The 25,414-nt window shown below is 43.3% G+C and overlaps 1 protein-coding gene, 1 long non-coding RNA gene and 10 other non-coding genes across 16 annotated transcripts; 11 read left to right on the top strand and 1 right to left on the bottom strand.

Annotated features, from left to right (window-relative positions):
• Positions 1-8,852: 8,852 nt before the first annotated feature.
• LOC119278376 (probable esterase PIR7A) lies at positions 8,853-10,106 on the bottom strand. Its single transcript, XM_037559730.1, has 3 exons — positions 9,660-10,106; positions 9,450-9,587; positions 8,853-9,362 (listed from the first exon to the last, which is right to left on the bottom strand). Exons 1-3 carry the CDS (start codon positions 10,026-10,028, stop codon positions 9,075-9,077), a joined length of 795 nt encoding a protein of 264 aa, XP_037415627.1. The 5' UTR covers positions 10,029-10,106; the 3' UTR covers positions 8,853-9,074.
• Positions 10,107-15,480: 5,374 nt separating this feature from the next.
• Positions 15,481-21,031, top strand: LOC119278374. Of its 5 annotated transcripts, none has more exons than XR_005137756.1 (3): positions 15,481-18,324; positions 18,537-19,981; positions 20,109-20,524. It is a non-coding gene; the product is annotated as an uncharacterized LOC119278374 (long non-coding RNA). The 5 variants fall into 5 exon arrangements; XR_005137757.1 differs by having other exon boundaries at positions 15,481-18,691; positions 19,292-19,981; XR_005137755.1 differs by having other exon boundaries at positions 15,481-18,891; positions 19,292-19,981.
• LOC119282941 lies at positions 15,613-15,701 on the top strand. The gene has a single exon (XR_005138957.1). It is a non-coding gene; the product is annotated as a small nucleolar RNA R41 (small nucleolar RNA).
• On the top strand, positions 15,788-15,867 carry LOC119283005. The gene has a single exon (XR_005138968.1). It is a non-coding gene; the product is annotated as a small nucleolar RNA Z155 (small nucleolar RNA).
• LOC119283006 lies at positions 15,937-16,015 on the top strand. Its single transcript, XR_005138969.1, has one exon. It is a non-coding gene; the product is annotated as a small nucleolar RNA Z155 (small nucleolar RNA).
• Positions 16,090-16,201, top strand: LOC119283041. Its single transcript, XR_005139000.1, has one exon. It is a non-coding gene; the product is annotated as a small nucleolar RNA snoR100 (small nucleolar RNA).
• Positions 17,067-17,153, top strand: LOC119283064. The gene has a single exon (XR_005139018.1). It is a non-coding gene; the product is annotated as a small nucleolar RNA SNOR75 (small nucleolar RNA).
• On the top strand, positions 17,360-17,446 carry LOC119282913. The gene has a single exon (XR_005138943.1). It is a non-coding gene; the product is annotated as a small nucleolar RNA Z195/SNORD33/SNORD32 family (small nucleolar RNA).
• Positions 17,563-17,657, top strand: LOC119282921. The gene has a single exon (XR_005138949.1). It is a non-coding gene; the product is annotated as a small nucleolar RNA Z103 (small nucleolar RNA).
• LOC119283025 lies at positions 18,070-18,215 on the top strand. The gene has a single exon (XR_005138986.1). It is a non-coding gene; the product is annotated as a small nucleolar RNA F1/F2/snoR5a (small nucleolar RNA).
• LOC119283066 lies at positions 18,234-18,321 on the top strand. Its single transcript, XR_005139020.1, has one exon. It is a non-coding gene; the product is annotated as a small nucleolar RNA SNOR75 (small nucleolar RNA).
• LOC119283065 lies at positions 18,394-18,480 on the top strand. The gene has a single exon (XR_005139019.1). It is a non-coding gene; the product is annotated as a small nucleolar RNA SNOR75 (small nucleolar RNA).
• Positions 21,032-25,414: the final 4,383 nt, after the last annotated feature.

Below are 25,414 nucleotides of genomic sequence, written 5' to 3'. Positions count from 1 at the left end.
GTGCTACCAAACTTCACAACGTAACTGGGTGATTATAAAGGTGCTCTAAAGGTGTCTCCGAAGGTACTTGTTGGGTTGGCGTATTTCGAGATTAGGATTTGTCACTTCGATTGTCGGAGAGGTATCTCTGGGCCCACTCGGTAATGCACATCACTTAAAGCCTTGCAAGCATTGCAACTAATGAGTTAGTTGCGGGATGATGTATTATGGAATGAGTAAAGAGACTTGCCAGTAACGAGATTGAACTAGGTATTGAGATACCGATGATCGAATCTCGGGCAAGTAACATACCGATGACAAAGGGAACAACGTATGTTGTTATGCCGTTTGACCGATAAAGATCTTCGTAGAATATGTGGGAGCCAATATGGGCATCCAGGTCCCGCTATTGGTTATTGACTGGAAACGTGTCTCGGTCATGTCTACATAGTTCTCGAACCCGTAGGGTCCGCACGCTTAACGTTTTCATTGACGATATAGTATTATATGAGTTATGTATGTTGGTAACCGAATGTTGTTCGGAATCCCGGATGAGATCATGGATATGACGAGGAACTCCGGAATGGTCCGGAGATAAAGTTTGATATATGGGATAATAGTGTTTGATCTCCGGAAGGGTTCCGGAATTCACCGGAAGGGGTTCCGGATGTTTCCCGAAATGTTTGGGTACGAGAACACGTTATTTGGGCCAAAGGGGAAAGCCCAGAAGGTTTTTGGAAAGCGCAAAAGGAAGTTTTGCGGAGTCCAGGGGCCAGACGCCAGGGTCCCTGGCGTCTGGCCCTGGATTCCGAGAAGGACTCTTGCCTTTTGGGTGAAACCGACTTTGTGGAGGCTTTTACTCCAAGTTTCGACCCCAAGGCTCAACATATAAATAGAGGGGCAGGGCTAGCACCAAGGACATATCAAGAAACACCAAGCCGTGTGCCGGCAACCCCATCCCCTCTAGTTTATCCTCCGTCATAGTTTCCGTAGTGCTTAGGCGAAGCCCTGCGGAGATTGTTCTTCACCAACACCGTCACCACGCCGTCATGCTGCCGGAACTCATCTACTACTTCGCCCGTCTTGCTGGATCGAGAAGGCGAGGACGTCATCGAGCTGAACGTGTGCAGAACTCAGAGGTGCCGTGCGTTCGGTACTTGGATCGGTCGGATCGTGAAGATGTACGACTACATCAACCGTGTTGATAAACGCTTCCGCTTAGCGATCTTCAAGGGTATGAAGATACACTCCCCCTCTTGTTGCTATGCATCACCATGATCTTGCGTGTGCGTAGGAATTTTTTTGAAATTACTACGTTCCCCAACAGTGGTATCAGAGCCTGGTTTTATGCGTAGATGTCATATGCACGAGTAGAACACAAGTGAGTTGTGGGCGATACAAGTCATACTGCTTACCAGCATGTCATACTTTGGTTCAGCGGTATTGTGAGATGAAGCGGCCCGGACCGACATTACGCGTACGCTTACGCGAGACTGGTTTCACCATTACGAGCACTCGTGCTTAAAGGTGGCTGGCGGGTGTCTGTCTCTCTCACTTTAGCTGAATCGAGTGTGGCTACGCCCGGTCCTTGCGAAGGTTAAAACGGCACTAACTTGACAAACTATCATTGTGGTTTTGATGCGTATGTAAGAACGGTTCTTGCTCAGCCCGTAGCAGCCACGTAAAATTTGCAACAAAAAAGTAGAGGACGTCTAACTTGTTTTTGCAGGGCATGTTGTGATGTGATATGGTCAAGAAGTGATGCTATATTTTATTGTATGACATGATCATGTTTTGTAACCGAAGTTATCGGCAATTGGCAGGAGCCATATGGTTGTCGCTTTATTGTATGAAATGTAAACGCCCTGTAATTGCTTTACTTTATCACTAAGCGGTAGCGATAGTCGTAGAAGCAATAGATGGCGTAACGACAACGATGCTACGATGGAGATCAAGGTGTCGCGCCGGTGACGATGGTGATCACGACAGTGCTTCAGAGATGAAAGATCACAAGCACAAGATGATGATGGCCATATCATATCACTTATATTGATTGCATGTGATGTTTATCCTTTATGCATCTTATCTTGCTTTGATTGACGGTAGCATTTTAAGATGATCTCTCACTAAATTATCAAGAAGTGTTCTCCCTGAGTATGCACCGTTGCGAAAGTTCTTCGTGCTGAGACACCATGTGATGATCGGGTGTGATAGGCTCTACGTTCAAATACAACGGGTGCAAAACAGTTGCACACGCAGAATACTCAGGTTAAACTTGTCGAGCCTAGCATATAACAGATATGGCCTCGGAACACGGAGACCGAAAGGTCGATCGTGAATCATATAGTAGATATGATCAACATATTGATGTTCACCGTTGAAACTACTCCATCTCACGTGACGATCGGACATGGTGTAGTTGATATGGATCACGTAATCACTTAGAGGATTAGAGGGATGTCTATCTAAGTGGGAGTTCTTAAGTAATATGATTAATTGAACTTAAATTTATCATGAACTTAGTCCTGGTAGTATTTTGCAAATTATGTTGTAGATCAATAGCTTGTGTTGTTGCTTTCATATGTTTATTTTGATATGTTCCTAGAGAAAATTGTGTTGAAAGATGTTAGTAGCAATGATGCGGATTGGATCCGTGATCTGAGGTTTATCCTCATTGCTGCACAGAAGAATTATGTCCTTAATGCACCGCTAGGTGATAGACCTATTGCAGGAGCAGATGCAGACGTTATGAACGTTTGGCTAGCTCAATATGATGACTACTTGATAGTTTAGTGCACCATGCTTAACGGCTTAGAATCGGGACTTCAAAGATGTTTTGAACGTCATGGACCATATGAGATGTTCCAAGAATTGAAGTTAATATTTCAAGCAAATACCCGAGTTGAGAGATATGAAGTCTCCAACAAGTTCTATAGCTAAAAGATGGAGGAGAATCGCTCAACTAGTGAGCATGTGCTTAGATTGTCTGGGTACTTCAATCGCTTGAATCAAGTGGGAGTTAATCTTCCAGATAAGATAGTGATTGACAGAATTCTCTAGTCACCATCACTAAGTTACTAGAACTTCGTGATGAACTATAGTATGCAAGGGATGACGAAAATGATTCTCGAGCTCTTCGTGATGTTGAAATCGACGAAGGTAGAAATCAAGAAAGAGCATCAAGTGTTGATGGTTGACAAGATCATTAGTTTCAAGAAAAGGGCAAAGGGAAAGAAAGGGAACTTCAAGTAGAATGACAAGCAAGTTGTCACTCCCACGAAGAAGCCCAAAGCTGAACCAAAGCCTGAGACTGAGTGCTTACACTGCAAAGGAAATGGTCACTGAGAACGGAAATACCCTGAATATTTGGTGGATAAGAAGGATGGCAAAGTGAACAAGGGTATATTTGATATACAGGTTATTGATGTGTACCTTACTAGTGTTTATAGTAGCCCCTGAGTATTTGATACTTGTTCGGTTGCTAAAAATTAGTGACTCGAAACAGGAGTTATAGAATAAACATAGACTAGTTGAAGGGGAAGTGACGATGAGTGTTGGAAGTAGTTCCAAGATTGATATGATCATCATCGCACACTCCCTATACTTTCGGGGTTAGTGTTAAACCTAAATAAATGTTATTTGGCATTTGCATTGAGCATGAATATGATTTGATCATGTTTATTGCAATACGGTTATTCATTTAAAATCAGAGAATAATTGTTGCTCTGTTTACATGAATAAAACCTTCAAATGGTCATACACCCAATAAAAATAGTTTGTTGGATCTCGATCGTAGTGATACACATATTCATAATATTGATGCCAAAAGATGCAAAGTTAATAATGATAGTGCAACTTATTTCTGGCACTGCCATTTGGGTCATATCGGTGTAAAGCGCATGAAGAAACTCCATAAAGATGGATTTTTGGAATCACTTGGTTATGAATCATTTGATGCTTGCGAACTGTGCCTTTTGGGCAAGATGACTAAAACTCCGTTCTCCGGAACAATGGAACGAGCTACTGACTTATTGGAAATAATACATACCAATGTATGCGATCCGATGAGTGTTAAGGCTCGCGGAGTGTATCGTTATTTTCTGACCTTCACAGATGATTTGAGCAGATATGGGTATATCTACTTGATGAAACATAAGTCTGAAATAGTTGAAAAGTTCAAAGAATTTCAGAGTGAAGTGGAAAAATCATCATAACAAGAAATTAAAGTTTCTATGATCTGATCGTGGAGATGAATATTTGAGTTACGAGTTTGGTCTTCATTTGAAACAATGTGAAATAGTTTCGCAACTCATGCCACTAGGAACACCACAATGTAATGGTGTGTCCGAACGTCGTAATCGTACTTTACTAGATATGGTGCGATCTATGATGTCTCTTATCGGTTTACCACTATCGTTTTGGGGTTATGCATTAGAGACAGCTGCATTCACATTTAATAGGGCACCATCTAAATCCGTTGAGACGACACCATATGAACTATGGTTTAACAGTAAACCTATGGGTGATTATAAAGGTGCTCTACAGGTGTCTCCGAAGGTACTTGTTGGGTTGGCGTATTTCGAGATTAGGATTTGTCACTCCGATTGTCGGAGAGGTATCTCTGGGCCCACTCGGTAATGCACATCACTATAAGCCTTGCAAGCAATGTAGCTAATGAGTTAGTTACGGAATGATGCATTACATAACGAGTAAAGAGACTTGCCGGTAACGAGATTGAACTAGGTATTGAGATACCGACGATCGAATCTCGGGCAAGTAACATACCGATGACAAAGGGAACAATGTATGTTGTTATGCGGTTTGACCGATAAAGATCTTCATAGAATATGTGGGAGCCAATATGGGCATCCAGGTCCCGCTATTGGTTATTGACTGGAAACGTGTCTCGGTCATGTCTACATAGTTCTCGAACCCGTAGGGTCCGCATGCTTAACGTTTTCATTGACGATATAGTATTATATGAGTTATGTATGTTGGTAACTGAATGTTGTTCGGAATCCCGGATGAGATCATGGATATGACGAGGAACTCTGGAATGGTCCGGAGATAAAGTTTGATATATGGGATAATAGTGTTTGATCTCCGGAAGGGTTCCGGAATTCACCGGAAGGGGTTCCGGATGTTTCCCGAAATGTTTGGGTATGAGAACACATTATTTGGGCCAAAGGGGAAAGCCCAGAAGGTTTTTGGAAAGCGCAAAAGAAAGTTTTACGGAGTCCAGTCCCTGGCGTCTGGCCCTGGATTCCGAGAAGGACTCTTGCCTTTCGGGTGAAACCGACTTTGTGGAGGCTTTTACTCCAAATTTTGACCCCAAGGCTCAACATATAAATAGAGGGGCAGGGCTAGCACCAAGGACATATCAAGAAACACCAAGTCGTGTGCCGGCAACCCCATCCCCTCTAGTTTATCCTCCGTCATAGTTTCCGTAGTGCTTAGGCGAAGCCCTGCGGAGATTGTTCTTCACCAACACCGTCACCACGCCGTCATGCTGCCGGAACTCATCTACTACTTCGCCCATCTTGCTGGATCGAGAAGGCGAGGACGTCATCGAGCTGAACGTGTGCAGAACTCGGAGGTGTCGTGCGTTCGGTACTTGGATCGGGCGGATCGTGAAGATGTACGACTACATCAACCGCGTTGATAAACGCTTCCGCTTAGCGATCTTCAAGGGTATGAAGATACACTCCCCCTCTCGTTGCTATGGATCACCATGATCTTGCGTGTGCGTAGGAAATTTTTTGAAATTACTACGTTCCCCAACACTGCCGCCCCGTCTTCACCGAGCAGCGTCCCCGACCTCACGCGTGATCGGATTGATCACCCGCCCGCCGCCGTGATCCACCTCATCTACGCCGTGCGACCGACCTGGCCCATCGATTGCGCGCACCTCCGCAGGCCCCGTGAAGACCGTCCCGAGTTCAGCGCGCCCCTCTACCGATCGAGCAGTGGGCTGCCGCTGCGTCACCCCGTCGGGCCGCAGCGCCGCCGCCCCGTGGTTCTTCTCCCGGCTACACCAACCCACATCACCGCTGCGTCACCCCTTCGAGCCGTAGTGCCGCGCCCCACGGTCCACCGCCGCCCCGAGGCCGTCCGTTCCAGGTCGTCCCCGTGGCAGCACCGACCCTCGCGCCGCTGCTACGTCGCCCCGTCGGGCCGTAGCGAGTGTGGCACGCGGTGCACGCCGCCGTCCCGAGGTCGTCCCCGCGGTTGCACGACCCGTGCTTCTCCGCCGCGCCGCCCCCTTTGGGCTGTCATGCCGTGGCCTGCGATCCCTGTCGTCGCCTTGAACTGCCCGCCGCCGCTGCGTTGCCCCTTCGGGCCGTAGCGCCGTGGCCCGGGGTCCACCGTCGTCGCTACACGTCGACTTCCCGTGGTATGCGTCGCGCCGCCTCCCTTGGCGCGGGTGAAAGTGCAATCATGCCCTTAATCTTATTTTGATGTTGATGACAACATGCATTTTCGGGACTAATCATGTTTATCAAGTATATCTCAGGATTATGTTTCAAGTGTTATGTGTGTGGATCATGACTACAAACAAAGAGGTATATACTACTCAAGAGCGGAGAATACAAGACAAATGGCTTTGGCCCTTTCTTTCGATTTGTTCTTGAGTATAGGGATCCCGCACTATTAAGAGGGGATCGTTGGGTAACATGAAAGACTTGCTCAAAATCCACAAAACACTTCTTCTATCATCTCTTAGTTTTCACCATGTGTGCACGGTCTTTTGTGTTCTTGAATCAGTTGGACCAGCCTTCACAACTGACCGGACATCCGGCGCCCACCGGATGACCGGTACTTCTCAACAGAACACTTATTAGCGGATGTCCGATCTCTCCGGATGACCGGTCGCCGGATGTCCATTTTCTCCGGACGTTCGGTACATCTAAACAGAACACATATTAACGGATTTCCGGATTCTCCGGACGTCTGGTCAGCGGTCGATCGCTACTCTCCGGACGTCCGCTACCTGTGCTGTTTTCGCGGTCAGATTTATACTCCAGCGAGCGGACGACCGGCTGCCCGGCCGGACGTCCGGTCCGATCTGTGTCACCGGTCGTCCGGTACCCACTGGACGTCCGGCAGCTCCTGTGCCTTAAGTGGCCAAACGGCTAGCTTTTCACCACCACCATATATAGCCTTCTTCCCCCACGGGATAGGGTTGACCACTCACTTTGAACAAACCCTAGTACACATTACACTCTCTCTCTCACTCCTTCACACCAAATCTTAGATCCCCAAGGGATTTGAGAGCATTTGAGAGAAGTTGTCCGATCAAGTGATAGATCCACTCCTTCCCCTTCTTTGCACCAAAGGAATTTGTGACTTGAGCAAGTCTTGAGCTTTTCCCCCCATCGTTCTTGTTACTCTTGGAGGTTGGAGACTCCTAGGCGGTAGGAGTCATTCGGAGAGGAATCGAACTTTGTGATTACCCTCGGAAAAGTTTGTGAGGGTTTGGAGACCACCCCAAGGTCTACCACTAGTGGTTGAGAAATGCCTCCGTGGTGTTGTCTCAAAGGGAGAATAGTGTGAGCCTTCGTGGCGTTGGTGTGCCTTCGTGGTAACATCCACCTCTCTAACGGTGACTAGCTTCCCTCCAAGGAAGTGAACATCGGCATACATCCTCGTCTCCCGGAGTTGTGGTTATTCCTAACTCTAACTCTCTACTTGTGGTTACTTGTCTCTTTGCACTTACGTACATCATATTGTCCTTGCCTACTTACGTGCTTGTGTTACTTGCTTAGAACTTAGTACTCACTTGCAATTGTTAGGCTCATCTTCATATTCCGCATTATTGCCTAAAATTGCTAAGTAATAATTAAAATTTTGTAATTGTACCTATTCACCGCCCCCCCCCTCTAGGTCCATTTCAGCGGGAACGCCACCGTCCGCACCAGTCTTCGTCATGCTGTTGGGTTCTCCTCGCCTACTTCGAGCACCGCCGCCGCGCTCCTAACTTAGCCGCCGCTGCCGCCGTCAGGCCGCCGCCGCCGCTCTTCTTCGGCCGCCGCCGCTGCTACCCCCGTAGCTGATGCCGCCGCCCGTCCACCTCCCTTCATCTTCGTCCAGCACCAGCCCGTCGCCAGCGTCGCCGTCATCTACCCCGACCACTTCGTCTACTCCGACCACCGTTGGTGACATTGGCCCTGCGCCGATGGACGCCGCAATCATCGTCGAGTTCTTCTCTACTGGCCTCTCCGACTTCTTCGACATGGCGTACAGCTCATGCAGGTCCCAGTCTCCGCATGCCCGGTGCTAGCAACACCGCCGCGTGCATTCGTCCATGGCGTGTCCCCGGGCCTGGCAAGCCTCGTGCGGCGCTTCGTCAACTTCGTCTTCGTCCATCTACGCATGCCCGCTGCTGGCAACACCGGCGCGTGCCTTCGTCTACGATGTGTCCTCGGGCTTGGCAAACCCGCCGCGACCGTTTCGACTGTGGGGGGAGGGGGGGGGGAGGTGTTGTCCGTCGGCTTCCCTTCGGATTCTTCTTCAGTCTCACCGTCTGCGTCGCTACCGTTGTGACTGCGGGGGGATGTTGAGTATCGTGATTATTAGGAAAGCTAGGATAATGTAGGATATTATTCTACCTTGCCTTATACTCCAAGATGATCATGTACTCCTATATATGTCCACGAGGCTCAAGCAATACAACAACAATTCCACCAAATCCCTCTCTCCCTTCTAACACTTTTCACAGACGCACTCGGACGCGTCTGCGGACGTATAGAGGGGCGGATTAGCTAGGTCGGGATGTAGATGCTCTAACGTGGAGTAGGCAAGGATGAGTGGATCGAATCAGTTGGCTGTAGCCTGAACTTTTCCCCTCTACTGTTCTTCTTTACTCCCAAAACTTCTGTGTTTGTACTCTCATATGATACTGAATCCCTTCACCAAATTCGCTTGGTGTGACACCATCGAATTAAGGTTGTGACAAGCTCGTTCCTATATCCTTCAAATTCGGCGTGACACACAAACCTCAAGGCCGGACGTACAGTCATACACAACCACAACACTCGAAATGTCTGTCACCGCGACAAGGATTATTGACCGATCATGTGCCCGTTAGTTGATTCTCAGTCATGCTTGCTGGCGATCCCGAGCAGAACATCGCAGAGCTCCCTGGGCTTGGAGAACATGGCCATGTGGTCGGCTCCGGCGATCTCCACGGCCTCCGTGCCGGGGCTCAGGTCGACCATCCAGCGCTGCATGTCCTCGGAGAAAGCAACGTCCTCCATGGCCACCACGTACACCTTCTTCACCGACCCGTAGTTGGCGTCGGTGAGCAGCGTCTCGTCCTTCACCATCGCGTCGTCCCCGAACTGGCGGCCGGGCCTCACCAGCATCGTGGCCAGCGTCAGGTCCTGCGTGCGTGCCGGCCAGAAAACCAGTGTCAGCATCGTAGTACAAGGCTTGAACATCTTGGACAAAAAGGGTTGTCTTCTTGTTACCTCAACTGGGCTTCGACCGTACAGTTTTGCTGCCAACAATTTGGGGCCAAACACGAGTGCAGCTCGAGGGCCCTCGCTCGTCTCCAGAACCATCCTCTCGCTGTCCATGAAAAAATCCGGCGTGGTTCTTCTGGAGAACTGGGAAGAGGAGTCACCAGAGATTAGCCAGGTATCGATTGCTGTCCATGAAAAAACTTGAGGTTTGCTTACCTCCTCCATGGTGACGCCCATGTGCCGGCCGACGCACGGCATGCACGCGTCGAGGAACACGGCCGCGGCGACCTTGCGCGGGAGCCTCTCCATGGCGAGCGCGATGTTGAGCCCGCCGAGGCTGTGCCCGACCAGGACCAGCCTCTCGCCGGCCGGCGCCGTGGCCACGGCGTCGAGCAGCGGCCGCGAGTAGTCCTCGAAGGACGGCACCTCGTCCATGCGCGCCGGGTGCACGCCCGACGCCGCCATGTCCAGCGCGGTGACGCGGTGCCCCGCGGCGCGCAGCATCAGCACCAGCTTGTACCAGCACCACGCGCCGTGGCCGAGGCCGTGGACGAGGATGAAGTGGTCGCCGCCGCTCCCCTCCATCGGATCTCACCTCCGATGAGACGAGAGAGACCGCTACGTTGCCGGCGCTGTGCGGCTCGTGGCTGCAGCTTCGTGTACTAGTATCTCACTGGCACGGGCACGTGCCAATAGTGGTTTCGTGTCATGCCAACCTGAGTGAAGCGTCGTCTTTCCAGTAAAAGTCAAAGCAGGTTTAAGTGGACAGCAGTGAGTAGTGGACATCAGTGGTCAGTCCCGCACATGTCCACCTCACAATTTTGTTCATATCCCTTGAAAAATACCGAGTATTTTCGTTTTAAAGATTGAGACATGATAATGCAGTTGTCTTCTTGTGATGTTCTGCTGAAGGATATTCTGAAAAATTATGTCAAACATGTGTGTTTCAGAATTTGAGGTATTTTCAACCAACTGCAAAAAATATGAATGTGTAACTTTATCCGTCGTTTTTTCTTTTCAAACCGCGGCAAGCGATCTGTCTTGCCAATTAAATCTATTGTCAACAAACTGAACGGAAAACTTAAAAGAAAGACTACAAGAAAAATGAAGATTGCAACCGAATACCAAAAACACCACTCACTTGACATATTTCCACGACGAGGCAGAGTCGCCACACACCACCAAGAAAAAGCTCCATGGAGCTGTCCACATGTGCCATCACTATTATGTGTCCACCGCAAGCCTACGGAATCCAAGCCAACCACAAGCGACGAGGCAGACTTTATGCAAGGAGGAAGATCACTAAAAAGGTCCAGTGTGTTTTATAAATTTAAAACTCATTTATGTAAAAGTGTCATTCATTTGTATCGACTACTACAAGGTTCAAACTATCTGAAATAAGGTTCGATCGGTTTGGTTTCAACATACTAGATGTTGGATATCGGGTGATATATGATAGGATATAAAACATATCTGGATTCTTTTCATTACTCTTGATAAAAAAACATATCCTGTTGTTTAGTTAAAAGCATGCATCATGTCAATGCTCCATCATAAAAAAATGGATTTCTTGTTAATTAATAAACTAATTTAAAAAGATGCAGATAATTCTTACTCTTAGACTAAAGTAATGAGAACTGCTACAATACAAATATAGAATGTTCCCACTTTCGTATGTATGTATGGTGTCTTTCCCATTAAATCTATTGTCAACTAACTGAAGGAAAAACTTAGGAGAAAAACTACAAGAAAATGAAGATTGCAACCGAACACCAAACACACCACTCACTCACATATTTTCATGGCAAGACAGAGTAGACACATCACCAAGAAAAAACTCCATGTAGTTGTCCACATGTGCCATCACTATTATGTGTCTAACACAAGTCCACGGAATCCAAGCCGCAATAAGGCTACTTTATGCATGGAGGAAGATCACTAAAAAGATCCAGTGTGTTTTATAAATTTAAACTCATTTATGTAAAAGTGTCATTCATTTGTACCGACTACTATAAGGTTCAAACTATCCGAGATAAGGTTCGTATCGGTTTGGTTTCAACATACTAGATGTTGGATATCCGGTGATATATGATAGGATATAAAACATATCTAGATTCTTTTTATTACTCTTGATAAAAAAACATATCCTATTGTTTAGTTAAAAACATGCATCATGTCAATGGTCCATCATAAAAAAATGGATTTAAAGATTATTAACTCGTTAATTAATAAACTATTTAAAAAAGATGCAGAAAATTCTTACTCTTAGACTAAAATCATGAGAACCGCTACAGTACAAATATAGATTGTTCCCACTTTTGTATGTATGGTGTCTTGCCCATTAAATCTATTGTCAACTAAGTGAAGGGAAAACTTAGACGAAAAACTACAAGAAAATAAAGATTGCAACCGAACACCAAAAACACCACTCACTCGACATATTTCCATGGCAAGACAGAGTAGACACACACCACCAAGAAAAAACTCCATGTAGTTGTCCACATGTGCCATCACTATTATGTGTCCACCACAAGTCCACGGAATCCAAGCCGCAATAAGGCTACTTTATGCATGGAGGAAGATCACTAAAAAGATCCAGTGTGTTTTATAAATTTAAAACTCATTTATGTAAAAGTGTCATTCATTTGTACCGACTACTATAAGGTTCAAACTATCCGAAATAAGGTTCGTATCGGTTTGGTTTCAACATACTAGATGTTGGATATCGGGTGATATATGATAGGATATAAAACATATCTAGATTCTTTTCATTACTCTTGATGAAAAAACATATCCTATTGTTTAGTTAAAAACATGCATCATGTCAATGGTCCATCATAAAAAATGGATTTAAAGATTATTAACTCGTTAATTAATAAACTATTTTAAAAAGATGCAAAAAATTCTTACTCTTAGACTAAAATCATGAGAACCGCTACAGTACAAATATAGATTGTTCCCACTTTTGTATGTATGGTGTCTTGCCCATTAAATCTATTGTCAACTAAGTGAAGGGAAAACTTAGAAGAAAAAACTACAAGAAAATGAAGATTGCAACCGAACACCAAAAACACCACTCACTTGACATATTTCCATGGCAAGACAGAGTAGACACACACCACCAAGAAAAAACTCCATGGAGCTGTCCACATGTGCCATCACTATTATGTGTCTACCACAAGCCCACGGAATCTAAGCCAGCCAAATGCAACAAGGCGGCTTTATGCAAGGAGGAAGATCACTAAAAAGGTCCGGTGTGTTTTATATTTAAAACTCATTTATGTAAAGTTGTCATTCATTTTGTACAGACTACTACAAGGTTCAAAATATCGGAGATAAGGTTCATATTGGTTTGGTTTCAACATTCTGGATGTTGGATATCGGGTGATATATCATAGGATATAAAACATATCTGGATTCTTTTCATTACTCTTGATACAAAATATATCCTATTGTTTAGTTTAAAACATGCATCATGCCAATGCTCCATCATAAAAAAAGGATTTAAAGATTATTAACTTGTTAATTAATAAACTATTTAAAAAGATGCAGAAAATTCTTACTCTTAGATTAAAATCATGAGTCCCGCTTCTGTACAAATATAGACTTTTTCCACTTTCCTATGTATGGTGTCTTGCACATTAAATCGATTGTCACCCAACTGAAGGGAAAACTTAAAAGAAAATCTACAAGAAAATGAAGATTGCAACCAAATACCAAAGACACCACTAACTCGACATATTTTCATGGCAAGACAGAGTCGACACACACCACCAAGAAAAAGCTCCATGGAGCTGTCCACATGTGACATCAATATTACAGCTACTACAAGCCCATGCTAATCCAAGCCAGCCACACGCAACAAGACAACTTTATATCATCTAGTTAGCATACATGTGCAACGTACGTTTTGACTAATATTACAAACATATTTGAGTGCTCAAATCCACAGAGAAAGATACAATGATAGCAATAAAATAATATCACAAATCAGTGATGAATGTTAGAATTCAGCATAGTGCATATCTATTAGCAACGTCTCTCTTCGGCATTTGTTTGGTCATGACAATTGGGTCACAAATAATGATGGAGAAAACATGCACTCATGCAACTTTCCATTACTCTTATTAAAAACATATATTCTTTTAGTTTCCTTGGAGTACTGCAAGGGTCAAAAATTGGATATTAGATTCACGCCGGTTTGGTTTCGACATATTGGATGTCGGATATAGGGTGATATATCAAATGGTATGTAGTTATATCAGAGAAAACATATCCCCTTTTCCGTTACTCTTGTTAAAAGCACACCCTTTTAGTTAAAAAATGCATCATGCCAATGCTCCATCATAAAAAAAAGATTTCAAGTTTATTAATTTGTTAATAATTAATAAACTATTTAAGAAAGATCCACTGAATTTTTAATCTTCGATTTTAAACCAATACATCATATTGTGTTTATAAAAAACATGAAGCATAACTTTTGGTACTATGATAAAGTTGTAAATGATAATCTTATTTTCGCATCTACTCAAAAAATAATAATTGATAATTGCTTGTCGGACTATATCAATGGACATCTGGTCAAATATCGGCCATATTGGTCAATATTACTTTCTAAGCTAACGGTGTGTGTGAAAATGATGTATTATATCTATATTGGTAGACCTCAGAAATGATATATCGATCGTTATATCTGTCTTATTGGAATGGATCTAGAAGCTTCGACTAATGTTTTCATTGATGAATATCAAATATAACATGAACTTCAAATTGGGAGGAAATTTCACCTTAATCACATGTCATCGAAGCAAAAAGGTAGTACCGTGCACTCTTGGACATAAAGACTCTTACCGACTCACAATCCATCATGGGTTAGAGCATCTACAATTGGACCCCTCAAATCACCCCTATACGCCCGAGCGGACAGTCCAATCATAGAAACCCGACCCAGCTGCATACCTAAAACCACTCCTATACGTATGGTTTGTCCGACACCCCACAAACCCAGCCCATATTTGGAGCGGATGTGGGGAGGCCATGGTGTGCCCGGGCACGTCCACCTCGTTGTTGGATCTAGCCCAGGCACGACCACGTGCTACTCCACTGCAATGCTGGTCCGGTCCGCTCTGCTCCGATCCGATCACATCTCATCTTGGATCTTCAGTCTTGTCCGGCATGGCGTGCAATGAAATCCGAGTCCAACAACTCTGGATCCGTCGTCCACCTAGCTCTCCGCTTGTTCCGGGAGGAAACCGCCCGAGCTCCGCCGTCCGAGTCGTTCTGCTGGGAGTCCATTGTGCCCGCACAAGTAGGAGATGGCGGCTCAAGGTGCCCGGCCGTGGTGGCTCCCGGAGCTCGCGAGTAGTGCCTGGCGGTACATACGCTACGCCCCGTCCCATGTAGTGTGTCCTTGTCCCGACGACGTCCGACTTCGAGTACGAAGTCAACGACGACAATGTGCACCGCCTCGGATGCGTCGGATGCCCTAGGTGCAGCGGCCGGACTGCGACAACCATCAGCGTGCCCGCCATATGGAGGAGGAGAAGGACAGTGCCATATCCGAACCCTACAACTCTGGGAGCGAGCAAATCCTCCTTGACTCATACTCATCTTCGAGCGCTACAGAGTGCTGTGTGCCTTAGTGCAACTAACATACCATTTACTCACAATGACATGTGTGATGAACTATTCGTATGCTATGTGTGTTTTCCAGATTAACTAAATGTGTTGATTTACGTTGCATGAGAACGTATGGACTTAATGATTTTATCTGAGGGGTGAACCTACCTGTGTGCAAAGAAAAGACTCTTTTTTTTCATCATCAAAAAAGAAAAGAGAGGACAATGGTTAGTGGGCAAGCGGTCCTATTTGGTCCAGTCTTTTTTTTTTGAGAAACTCCTATTCAATAGCCTGGCCCTATTTCGAACTTCGCTGGCCCAGTACAATAACCAGTCCGGCCCAATGAGCCCAACAAGCCGAGGTTATCCTGCCTCCCGAAACCCTAGCCGACGGACCCCCTTATATACCGCACGCCCCCGTTTTCCTTTCATCCGCCTCCAGATCCCAGGTTTGTGCGCCAAATCGCCGGCTAGTTCGCCGGCGTTTCTCTGATCTGAAATCTTCCGTTTTTCCTCTCTTGTCTGGGTTTTGCTTCATGCTTGATCTGTTCCTAGGCTGTGATGATCAAAATACCTACCTATTTTCTGAGGGATCTCGATCCCCCTGCAGAGAAACCAATTATTTCTTCTGAGCCTTCCAAGATCTGCGCAGTTTCTTCTACGTTTCACTTTCTTGATTTTTGCGTTCGATCTGATTTTGCAGCGTATTCTGGAAAACCAGATTCGAGTTGATGGGATGATAATCTCTGGCAGAAAATCGTTTTTAGTGTTGACCAAAATTACAGACTACAATTATCTGATCAACTCACCTGATTATCTTGATTTCTGCGTTTTATCTTCTTTTTGTGTGACGGATTGGGAGAAGTAGATTTAATGGTTGATGTGATGATAATCTTTCACAGAAAATCATGTTTAGTGTTGACCAAATTACAGACTACAATTATCTGATCAACTCTAGAATCTCAACCGGTCTGTTCTTTCGTTTCTCTGGATCTTTTCTTCTTAGGTTGAACTTCCTCTGGATGAGAAGAGGAAGGAAGCATGGTAATGTGCACGGAGATGGACTGAATTGGTCTGCATGTCTGCTCGCCCTGACGCCTTCGGGCTTTGATCTCGCGGGCCTGGATTTGACCCACACTACCACTTACCATCTTCAACATCGATTAGTTTTCAGTAGTTACCTTGATTAATCTGTTAGTAAGTCTATTTTTCAATAGCCTGTCGGATTTGATTAAGATATATAGACCTCATCAATGGCGCAAACTGTGTCAAGTGACCTCTGCATGTCTGGTCTCGGTGGCTAATTAGCCAGTTACACGCAGCAGCCACCTTCATGGCAGCAATCTCTGTGTGAATGGTCAGTAAGCCCACCTACATCGACTTGATTTGTTGTGCCAATTGAAGTAATGACTCTTTCTTGTGCTCACTTCTTTGATACATCAACTCGCATTTGCATAACTACAGAATTACTCCACCTGACAGTACAAAGATAGTTACAGTGATGATTTCTTCAACTTAGCGTCAAACTCTGAATCAGTAAGGTAAAATTAGTTACATCAAGTCGGTCATAATCTAGTTACAGTATTATTGTTTTTTATTTTATTTAATATTCAGTTTTAGCAAGGCAATAAATTAGAGTCTCTGGTGCGCTTCTTAGTAGCGTAATTCAGCGCTGTACGTTGCCAAGATGAAACTTGGGCTAAGATTCTGGCACAGGCCATTCTTTGAAATGGCCTTTGCATTCAACTTGTCCTTACATATCTTAGCACTAAAATGAATTTGTTTGGATAGTGGTATTATGGATGCCTTGAGGTATCTGATGCCTGGTCTTCTTTCATGTCCTTGTTTTTCGTTAGATTGGCAGACAGCGAGAAGGAAACCGGTTTTTGTGACACTGGCTGCTCTGGTACCAGGAGCTGTCTGTTACTATACCCCCGTTTACACCTATTAACTAAATTGTTCTTTCTGTAGGCGGCTTCAGTGTTTCTTTTTAGTAGTTCTTGGTTCTCTGTGATGATGAAAACAGATGACGAGTCTGATGTAATCCATTCTATTAAACCATGTGGACAATCGAGGCATTTGTCTGAGAGAGCTTAATTACTTTGTTTGTTATTTTCCTTTATATTAAAATGATTGTGTTGCTGACATGTGGAAGACAATTGGTGTCTGATCTATTTTTTTGATAAATTCCTCCCTACTCATTCTGAATTTCTAATGTGATAGTGCATTCTGTCATGGATGCTGTAGTTGTCTAAAGGAAAATTTATCACCATTTTTGTTAGCTATATTTGACTTAATGGGTGAAGTGATGATATCATAACCATACCACATTTCTGTATTCACTGTGATGATCAATTTACATCATGCACTACCATCTGATCTCCCATTGATATTTTTATATGTACTTTCAGCTCTGGTAACATTTACCCAGAAGTGCACAGTGCTTTTATCCTTGTAGTTTATCTCCCTGGTTCTATTTGTTTCAATTTTCATAACTTAAAATGGATGTGAGGATCCTTTCCCCAAATGATCGACTATGATTATACTATGCGCAAATGTAATCCCATCAGGGTTCCAAGCCAGAAATCTGATCCATCTTTTCTACTTTTGCTTTTCATATTTTATTGTTGTCTTCTGGTGAGTAGTTTGAATGCTAGGCATGTTTCATTTCTCCAAATTATCATGCACTATTGAAGAATTACTCCAATTGTCACCACCAATCCAGTTAAGAATATTATTATTTCTTCAACATGCATCAAACTCTAAATCGATAATCCTTTGTAGTTTCTGTTTCTTGTTTTTCATTTGGTTCAATCTGAAACTTCTGAAGGCAATAAATTAGAGTCTCTGGTGCACTTCTTAATAGTGTAATTCAGCGCTGTACGTTGCTGAGAGCTATCTTTGGGCCAAGATTCTGGCACAAGCCATTCTTTGAGATGGCTTTTGCATTCAACTTGTCCATGCATATCTTTTCCCTGAACTGAATTTTGTTTGGATAGGGGTATTAGTGATGCCATGAGGTATCTGATGCTGGGTCTTCTTTCATGGCCTTGTTTCTCGTTAGATTGGCAAACAGTGAGAAGGAAACGGGTTTTTGCGACACTGGCTGCTCTCATACCAGGAGCTTCCTGTTACTATACACCCGTTTACATCAATCATTTGGTTCTTTTGTTCTCAATGATGATCAACACTGATTAGATGTCCGATTCAATCCATTCCATTAAGCCATGGGGACAAACTGAGGCATTTGTCTGAGAGAACATGTTAGTACTCTTGCTTTGTCGAAAGCACTTTTTTCACATTTGCCTTTCTAAATTGTACTAGTTTTTAGTTCTCTGTGATGATGAAAACAGATGGCGAGTCTGATATAATCCATTCTATCAAACCATGTGGACAATCGAGGCATTTGTCTGAGAGTCGTGAGGAAAGTTAATATATTTTAAATAACTAATTTTCTTTGTTCTATGAACACCAGGTATGTCTGGTTTGCAGCAGTATTTGGGTCACAAACAATCATATTGTAATCTGGAGATGCTAAATAACATTGACTATATCATGCCTGTATACTGCATCAAGTACAAAGGGCAACTTTCTCCGAAAACTGGCACTTTTGGCGACATGGGCAGACAGGTAGACTCAAGTCAACCCTCTCAGTTTTTTCCGAGGAAAGACACAATTAATGTGATGCCCGTATACAATATGAACTACCCTGTATGTCTGATGATCATGGTGCGCACCTGTTCTGACCTTTGCTGAAGCACAACCCGGCACCTTTTCCTGCAAGAAGTGAACAACTGACATAGAAGATCAAGAAACAAAATTTACATCAGGTTGGATATACTAAAATAACTATTTCGTTACACTTAGTGCTACACTCATATTCAGGAATTGGGTAGTTGTCTAATGCACTACAAATAAAACGAACCAGCTGGCTGGGAACGACTTGTGGCGGTAGGCCCAACAACTGAATCTAAACAAACTGTGTTACGTGACTGAAACCTTACCAGGGAGCTCACATGAGATCGATCATTAAGAGTCTGTGTGATCTCTGATTCAGGGATTACCTAGGACACGGGAAGGCATATGTGGCTTTTCCACCTTGCATGGGCAGGGCACAATAGATCATTTATATCATATTGAAATCCAATCATCTATGTATGCATATATTTATTTCATCTATTCATTGTCAAGTGTCTAACTATGCATCCACTAATCCTATTTATCCATCAGTTCCATGTATATGTATCTCCAAAGGTACAATCGAGATAAATCATGGGACATAAAGAAGAGACCAGACCTGACATTAAAGTGGCTAGAGCATGAGCACTGTATATTTGTCAAGACAGTGGAGAGGGCATCTTGCCTCCGGTGACAGCATAAATGTTCGATGCCTGATGGCGGGGGCGCTCAGCAAGGATGGGCGCGGCGGCACAATAGAGCAGGAGAAAGAAGCGAGCTGCAAGTGGTTTAGCTAGAAATTGGATAACTTGTGTTGCTCGACAACGCTCGTTGGACATGCGAAGAAGTGTACTATGGTCGTGTGAATCGTGCTCACCTTGGCCTCCACGATTCCCTCGGAAAGAAAAAGTATACTATAGTCGTGTGAGCTGCAAGTGCTAATGCGTGTGATAGGGAAACCATGTTACTATTGCTCTAATATTGATGATCGTGATTAACACATACTCCTGAGGGACTACGGCATCAATCAGCATTGGTCCAGTGCTAACGAACCTGATCGGGAAACCCTGAATAGACGTCAGTGCTGCCATCAATCAGCAGAACTGCATTTGAGTTGAGGTCAGAGTACTATTGTCCCACACCCCAAGAGATGCATGGCTTGCACAGATATTGACTACTGCTGCCGGAGTTGCATGGCGAGAGCTGCCCCCTTGCACCGGCCTATCATGAATCAATTGGAAGGTAGGCAAGCATGACGGCCAATAAGATCTGTTAGAAATAATTCTGTAGTATTGACATAATATGATCTTGATCTCTAGATTAAAACACCTCTTCTGTAGAATATTGGGAACTAACCGTGATTTTTCAGAGACCATCAGGGGCTCGATGCAGCTGCCGTGAGCCTCCAGGGGAGTGGAGTTTGTTGGGGAAGAAGCAGCAGCATGGAGATGGACGTGCAGAGTGCTGGACGCCGCCGGCACTACCCTCCTGGTGGCTGGCGGTGGTGGACGGTCTTCTGGACCCTTGGCGCTTCTTTAGGATCGGCAGTTGAGGTTCTGTGTGTTTGTAATCGTCATCCATGTACATGGGACATATACCTCCCTTTTATATATAAGCGCTAGGGAACAGGGACTGGACCAAAACGTTGGTTTGGCACCTCCGATCGTGGTGCATCTTTACGTTAGGTGAGGAGACTTTGTCTCTCCCTGATTTCTCTCAGTTTGTTACACTGAGATCAATTCTAACAAGATCATCCCCGCCAGATCGTGAGGCAAAGGCGGTCAACTACTTTTCCTTTCGGTTTCAGGGTGAATGCGCTGCATGTGGAGGACGCGACCTTGATCAGGTAGGACGGCGGCATGCCGAACAAAATTTTATGAAGATTGAGAAGATGAAAATAGATGGCATGGATATTGAAAGAGAAAGAGTAGTCGGGAGAGAGAATGATAGGTCTCCGGAGTTGTGAGAGAGATTACGGGAGGGGTAAGTTAGGTGTCCATGAGTTTTTTTAGTTGTGAGAGAGATTACGTGAAGGATATAGGTTAGGTGTGTCCATGAGTTTTTTTCTTTTTGGAAGGGATTAAAGAGTGATCTAAACCGCAATAATTTGGTCCCACCAAATTAACGGCTGCTAATTACTGATTAACATGGGAATTTCTTAGGAGTCCGTAATTAGTATAGGCATAGATAGATATATATACAGAGAAGAGTATACCTATCATATAGGTTATATACATATGTCTACATTTTCTGTAAAATGTACTGGGATAGTTTATGTGTAATGAGTTACATTAGCAGGGTGTGCTATCTCAGTTCTATGAAGAGAGCCCGCGCACTTGCAGGCGTGATCATTATAATACAACTAAAGTGGTTCATGAGAGTGCAGTCCAAGTTTTAGGTGTATTATCAGTATGATCCATCGATATTCTTACTAACTATTAAACCAAAATCCTCTATCAAAGTTGGTTTCACTATTATGTGCAAAACTTAAGCATGAAGTCCATACACACATAGCCGAGACAAGTTTTGAAGAAACTATAAACCAACTGTCAACATAACTTGTTTTCGTTTATGTGCTCTTCATGAAACTGGTTCACCATCTCCTCTCGGAGCAATGCTTGTTAGGGTGTGCATGTATTATATTGTAATTAGCTAATCGAGGAGAATGAGAATACATGTGTGAAACTTTGAAGAGTTGGACATATCAGGCATAAACGAAATCAAATAGATAGATACTTTGTATGAGCTAGTGACTGAAAACTCATGGCATGCATTGAACTTGAAGCTTTTCCACTTGAGGAAATTCTATATTAAATCTCACTAACCAATAAATGAGCCAAATTATAATAAGGGGTGATGCTCTAAACACATGTAGAGTCATTAAAAGTTGGAATAGTTAGTCAGAGATTATGAAATAGATTGAATAGACAAAAGAAAAATCAGACCACTCATGGAAAAAATATATTAGTCAATATACACAATACAATATTCCTATAGAAAATTTTTACATGAAAAATAAGTGGAATGAAAATCTTAATTGAAACTGAACATGAAGCAAATAATTCAGAAATCAATAGTTTGTTGGTGATGCAGACTAACATGTGACTTATGTTGACAGGCAATGAAACATTACACCCTGTGATGCAGACTAACATGTGACTTATGTTGATACACAAACGTGTTTGGAAATAAATGCACAAACTTCCAATGGCGAAGTCTCCAGCGCCTAGCAAAATATTCTGGAGTTTAGCTAGATAAATAACGGCTAGGAATATACTCCCTCCGTTCCTTTATATAAGGTGTATTTGTTTTTTAAAATTTTACAATGTAAGGTGCATTTCTTATAAATCCTCCTAATTCCCTTTTTAGCCCTCCAGCACAGGGAAAGTATCTTTCTTCTGATTGCATGTACCTCTGTTTGTTGCAAAATAAAGAAAGAATCTATCTCTCGATTGCATGTATCTCTTACTTTCCTGCACTCATTGATTTACTTGCACTAATCAATAAATTTGCCCAGGCTAATTTTGTCCTAAGACCTCTATATTTATCAATGCGCATTGATCACCGTGCCAGAAATAATACACATTACATAAAGGAACGGAGGGAGTATATATGAAAGCAGTAGTCGATCTAATACTTCTTTTAGTATCTTTGGCATCACAACAAAAGCATGCATGTAGATAGCATAAGCTAAATCAGGTTACTTTGTTATGTTACTACTTACTAAGATAACTATGTTGCAAACTGTATCCATAGATTCCCAATGCTTATGTGACATGTTAACTAAAGTATATGTTCTCAATGTATATGTTCTCTCGGGAGAGAAATAAAGTATGTAACATGTTAACTAAAGAAGACATGTAAATACAAATTATACCTGTTGTTGTCTGCTGTTTCTTGTACTTGATTGTTGGTCCTCTTTAGGTTTTATCTTGGGCTTCCTGCTAGATACCACACCTTGAACCATGGCATAGCAGCGGCTACCAATATAGCATGCTCCCGGACCAGAGACGCGGTGGCTTCCATGAAGGGGGTGCCAACCACACTGAGAAGGGAGATATTTAGCAGTGGTAGAGAAGACCTAGGAGATTTCGGGTTGGAAGGGACCGTAAAAATATCATTTTCACACAGAAATAATCAAAATATTATTGATTTCTTATATATTTCGTAGCCACATGATCATGTATTGTAATATCATAAAAAACTGAAGGGAAATTAATATATATTTAACCTAAATTAGGCTACACACATAAGAATAGACATATTTAGCGACAAACATATTATATATAGCTTCAAGGACGGAATCCATAACTGCAAGTAAATGCCGGATCGTATACCAATGTTTGGGAGAGAAATACACTAATTTTGTCTACAAAGGTATCCCTCCATGTGAACATCGATCAAAAAATTTGGTCATCTAAACAAAGAGTATATGACTTGGATCTTATGAATTTCAGTGCACTGTTGTTTCCTCCTCTTCGCTAGCACATTTATGTCAATTTCTTACAACTCTCCTTGTTATTAAAAAACATCATAGTATAATTCACAAATGTACCACTAGTAGAAAAACACCCATTAGTCTCGGTTCGTAAGGGCCTTTAGTCCCGGTTCATGAACCGGGACTAATGGATCGTTACTAATACTTCCACCCATTAGTTCCGGTTCAAACACGAACCGGGACAGATGTGCCTCCACGTGGCCGGTCCGCCGAGCCAAGTCAGGGGGGCCTTTGGTCCCGGTTGGTGGCTCCAACCGGGACCAAAAGTTCATGTTTTTTTACAAATGTGGCTGCTTTAGGGTTTTGGGGGTTATTTTTAGGTTGTTATTAGCTAGCTAATAGAGAGAAGTGTCCTCTCTTATATCTTCGTCCTTGGTTTATCAACGCTGCTGCTATGTTCATTTCACCCGCTGATATAACATGCTCATGCATGCGCATCATACATCATCATATATAATAACAAGTCCTATGCATCATCATACAACTTCTACTCGTTATTAACAATAAGTCATACGATCATCATCCTCATAGTCATCGAACCCAACCCTACATAATTGTTCTTAGCACATGATCATCAGTATCAGGTAGGACCTAAACACCGTTAAGGTAAAATAGCATAAAACAATATAGACCCTGACTCTTCATTATGAAGAATGGCGATAATCCTGTCTCCAATTCTTGCCCTTCGCTGCTTGTTGCTTCCAAGAAGCTCCTTACGACTGTCCATACATTTTTTCCATTCTTTGATTGTTATGTCTCCACTTCTTTTAGAAACCCGGTATGGACAATTGAGATTCATAGGGCGACCTGGTTGTATGTTCAAAACATAAAGGCTACCATGCGTATACATCAGATGAGACACACAATCATTCGGGATTATCTATTGAAAAACATAGTAATAACTTCGTAGTTAGCAATGATGTACTAGTTTTAGAAGTGTGCAAAAAGATCACGGATGTCGTAATAATAAAGAAATCTTACCAGCGTATCTCCATGGTAATTACCGTAGTTCAACACGTGCACTAGTAGCACGTATTGACCATAATGTTGAGGAGTTTGATTGTACATATTGTAATTCTCAAGATCAGTACAAAATGCGACCAGATGATTTTTCTCCTGATAAGTTAATTCGGAGCCTTCGGTGTAATAGGGTCTGTCTACCATCTTCCGCACATTCTTTGAAGAATGAAAATAAGCTGTCAATAGAGATAAGTTGTCAACTATTTTGAAATAAACAATATAAATTACTTAATAACTATGTTAAGCTCACATGGGGGAAGAATTGGAGGTGTATCCACAAGGACCCAAATCGAAGGTCTCTCTTGCTCGATTGTAGGATCACCAAGATCCATGGTGACAAGCATACCCTCATCAAGACCATACATCTTGCAAAGTGCTTCCCAATTTTTGCAACCAAAATGGTTTACACTCTAAGCATTGTGCAGCTTTACTTGAAAATCCACACCATGATGGGTACTTAGGATAATTTTTTTGGTTTCGAAACTTTCATGGTCTTCAAAACCCATCCTCTCCAAGACATAGCGTCGTGCAAAGCATAGGATAAGCTAGTCAAATTGGAAAAGATGAAAAATATTGTCATGATTAAAATAGTTGAAGTCATGAGTAATTACGAAAAAAAACTATTGTCGTCGGTTGCGTACCGTATGAACATCGAAGGTCTCCTCGAGCTTAATGCTGAAGCGACGATCTTCGTCCAGCTCAATGAACCTGTCGCAGATACCTCGGTCGTCGTGGCACCAGTCGCACTCCCCCGGGCGGTTTTCGTCGTCCGAGTACGACATTTCCGGCCTATGTTCATAATTCAAATATTAAACTAGATTATTAATCACGGGTTGACTATCGGTGATGTACGTAGCTCCTCCTTTCATTCCCGAGTGCATTATTACATTAAATTGTCTAGCACACGGGAATGAAGGAGAACTTATCCAATATCAGCATTCAATAAGCAAAACCAAATCATAAAATAAGCAAAATCAAATCATAAAATAAAGTAGTATTTAAATTAGCATGCATTCAATAATTATAAGCAAAAGTATATCATCTTTTGGTGTCCGTACATCGTCGAATATTATCACTAATATAGCATCACTAATACAACTAGAACCGTAGCGCCCGACGGGTATCGACGCGGGCGGTGGACACCCAAAGATAAGGAA

This window comes from Triticum dicoccoides, chromosome 3B, assembly GCF_002162155.2.
Source record: "Triticum dicoccoides isolate Atlit2015 ecotype Zavitan chromosome 3B, WEW_v2.0, whole genome shotgun sequence".
NCBI lineage: Eukaryota > Viridiplantae > Streptophyta > Magnoliopsida > Poales > Poaceae > Triticum > Triticum dicoccoides.
Note: the sequence above shows the minus strand (reverse complement) of the source record. Positions and strands in the feature narration are given on the sequence as shown.

Coding starts and splice junctions, on each gene's coding strand:
- LOC119278376 (XM_037559730.1), bottom strand. CDS start 10,028: ATGGAGGGGAGCGGCGGCGACCACTTCATCCTCGTCCACGGCCTCGGC. Junction 9,588..9,659: donor TGGGCGTCACCATGGAGGAG/GTAAGCAAACCT, acceptor TCCTCTTCCCAG/TTCTCCAGAAGAACCACGCC. Junction 9,363..9,449: donor ACGGTCGAAGCCCAGTTGAG/GTAACAAGAAGA, acceptor GCACGCACGCAG/GACCTGACGCTGGCCACGAT.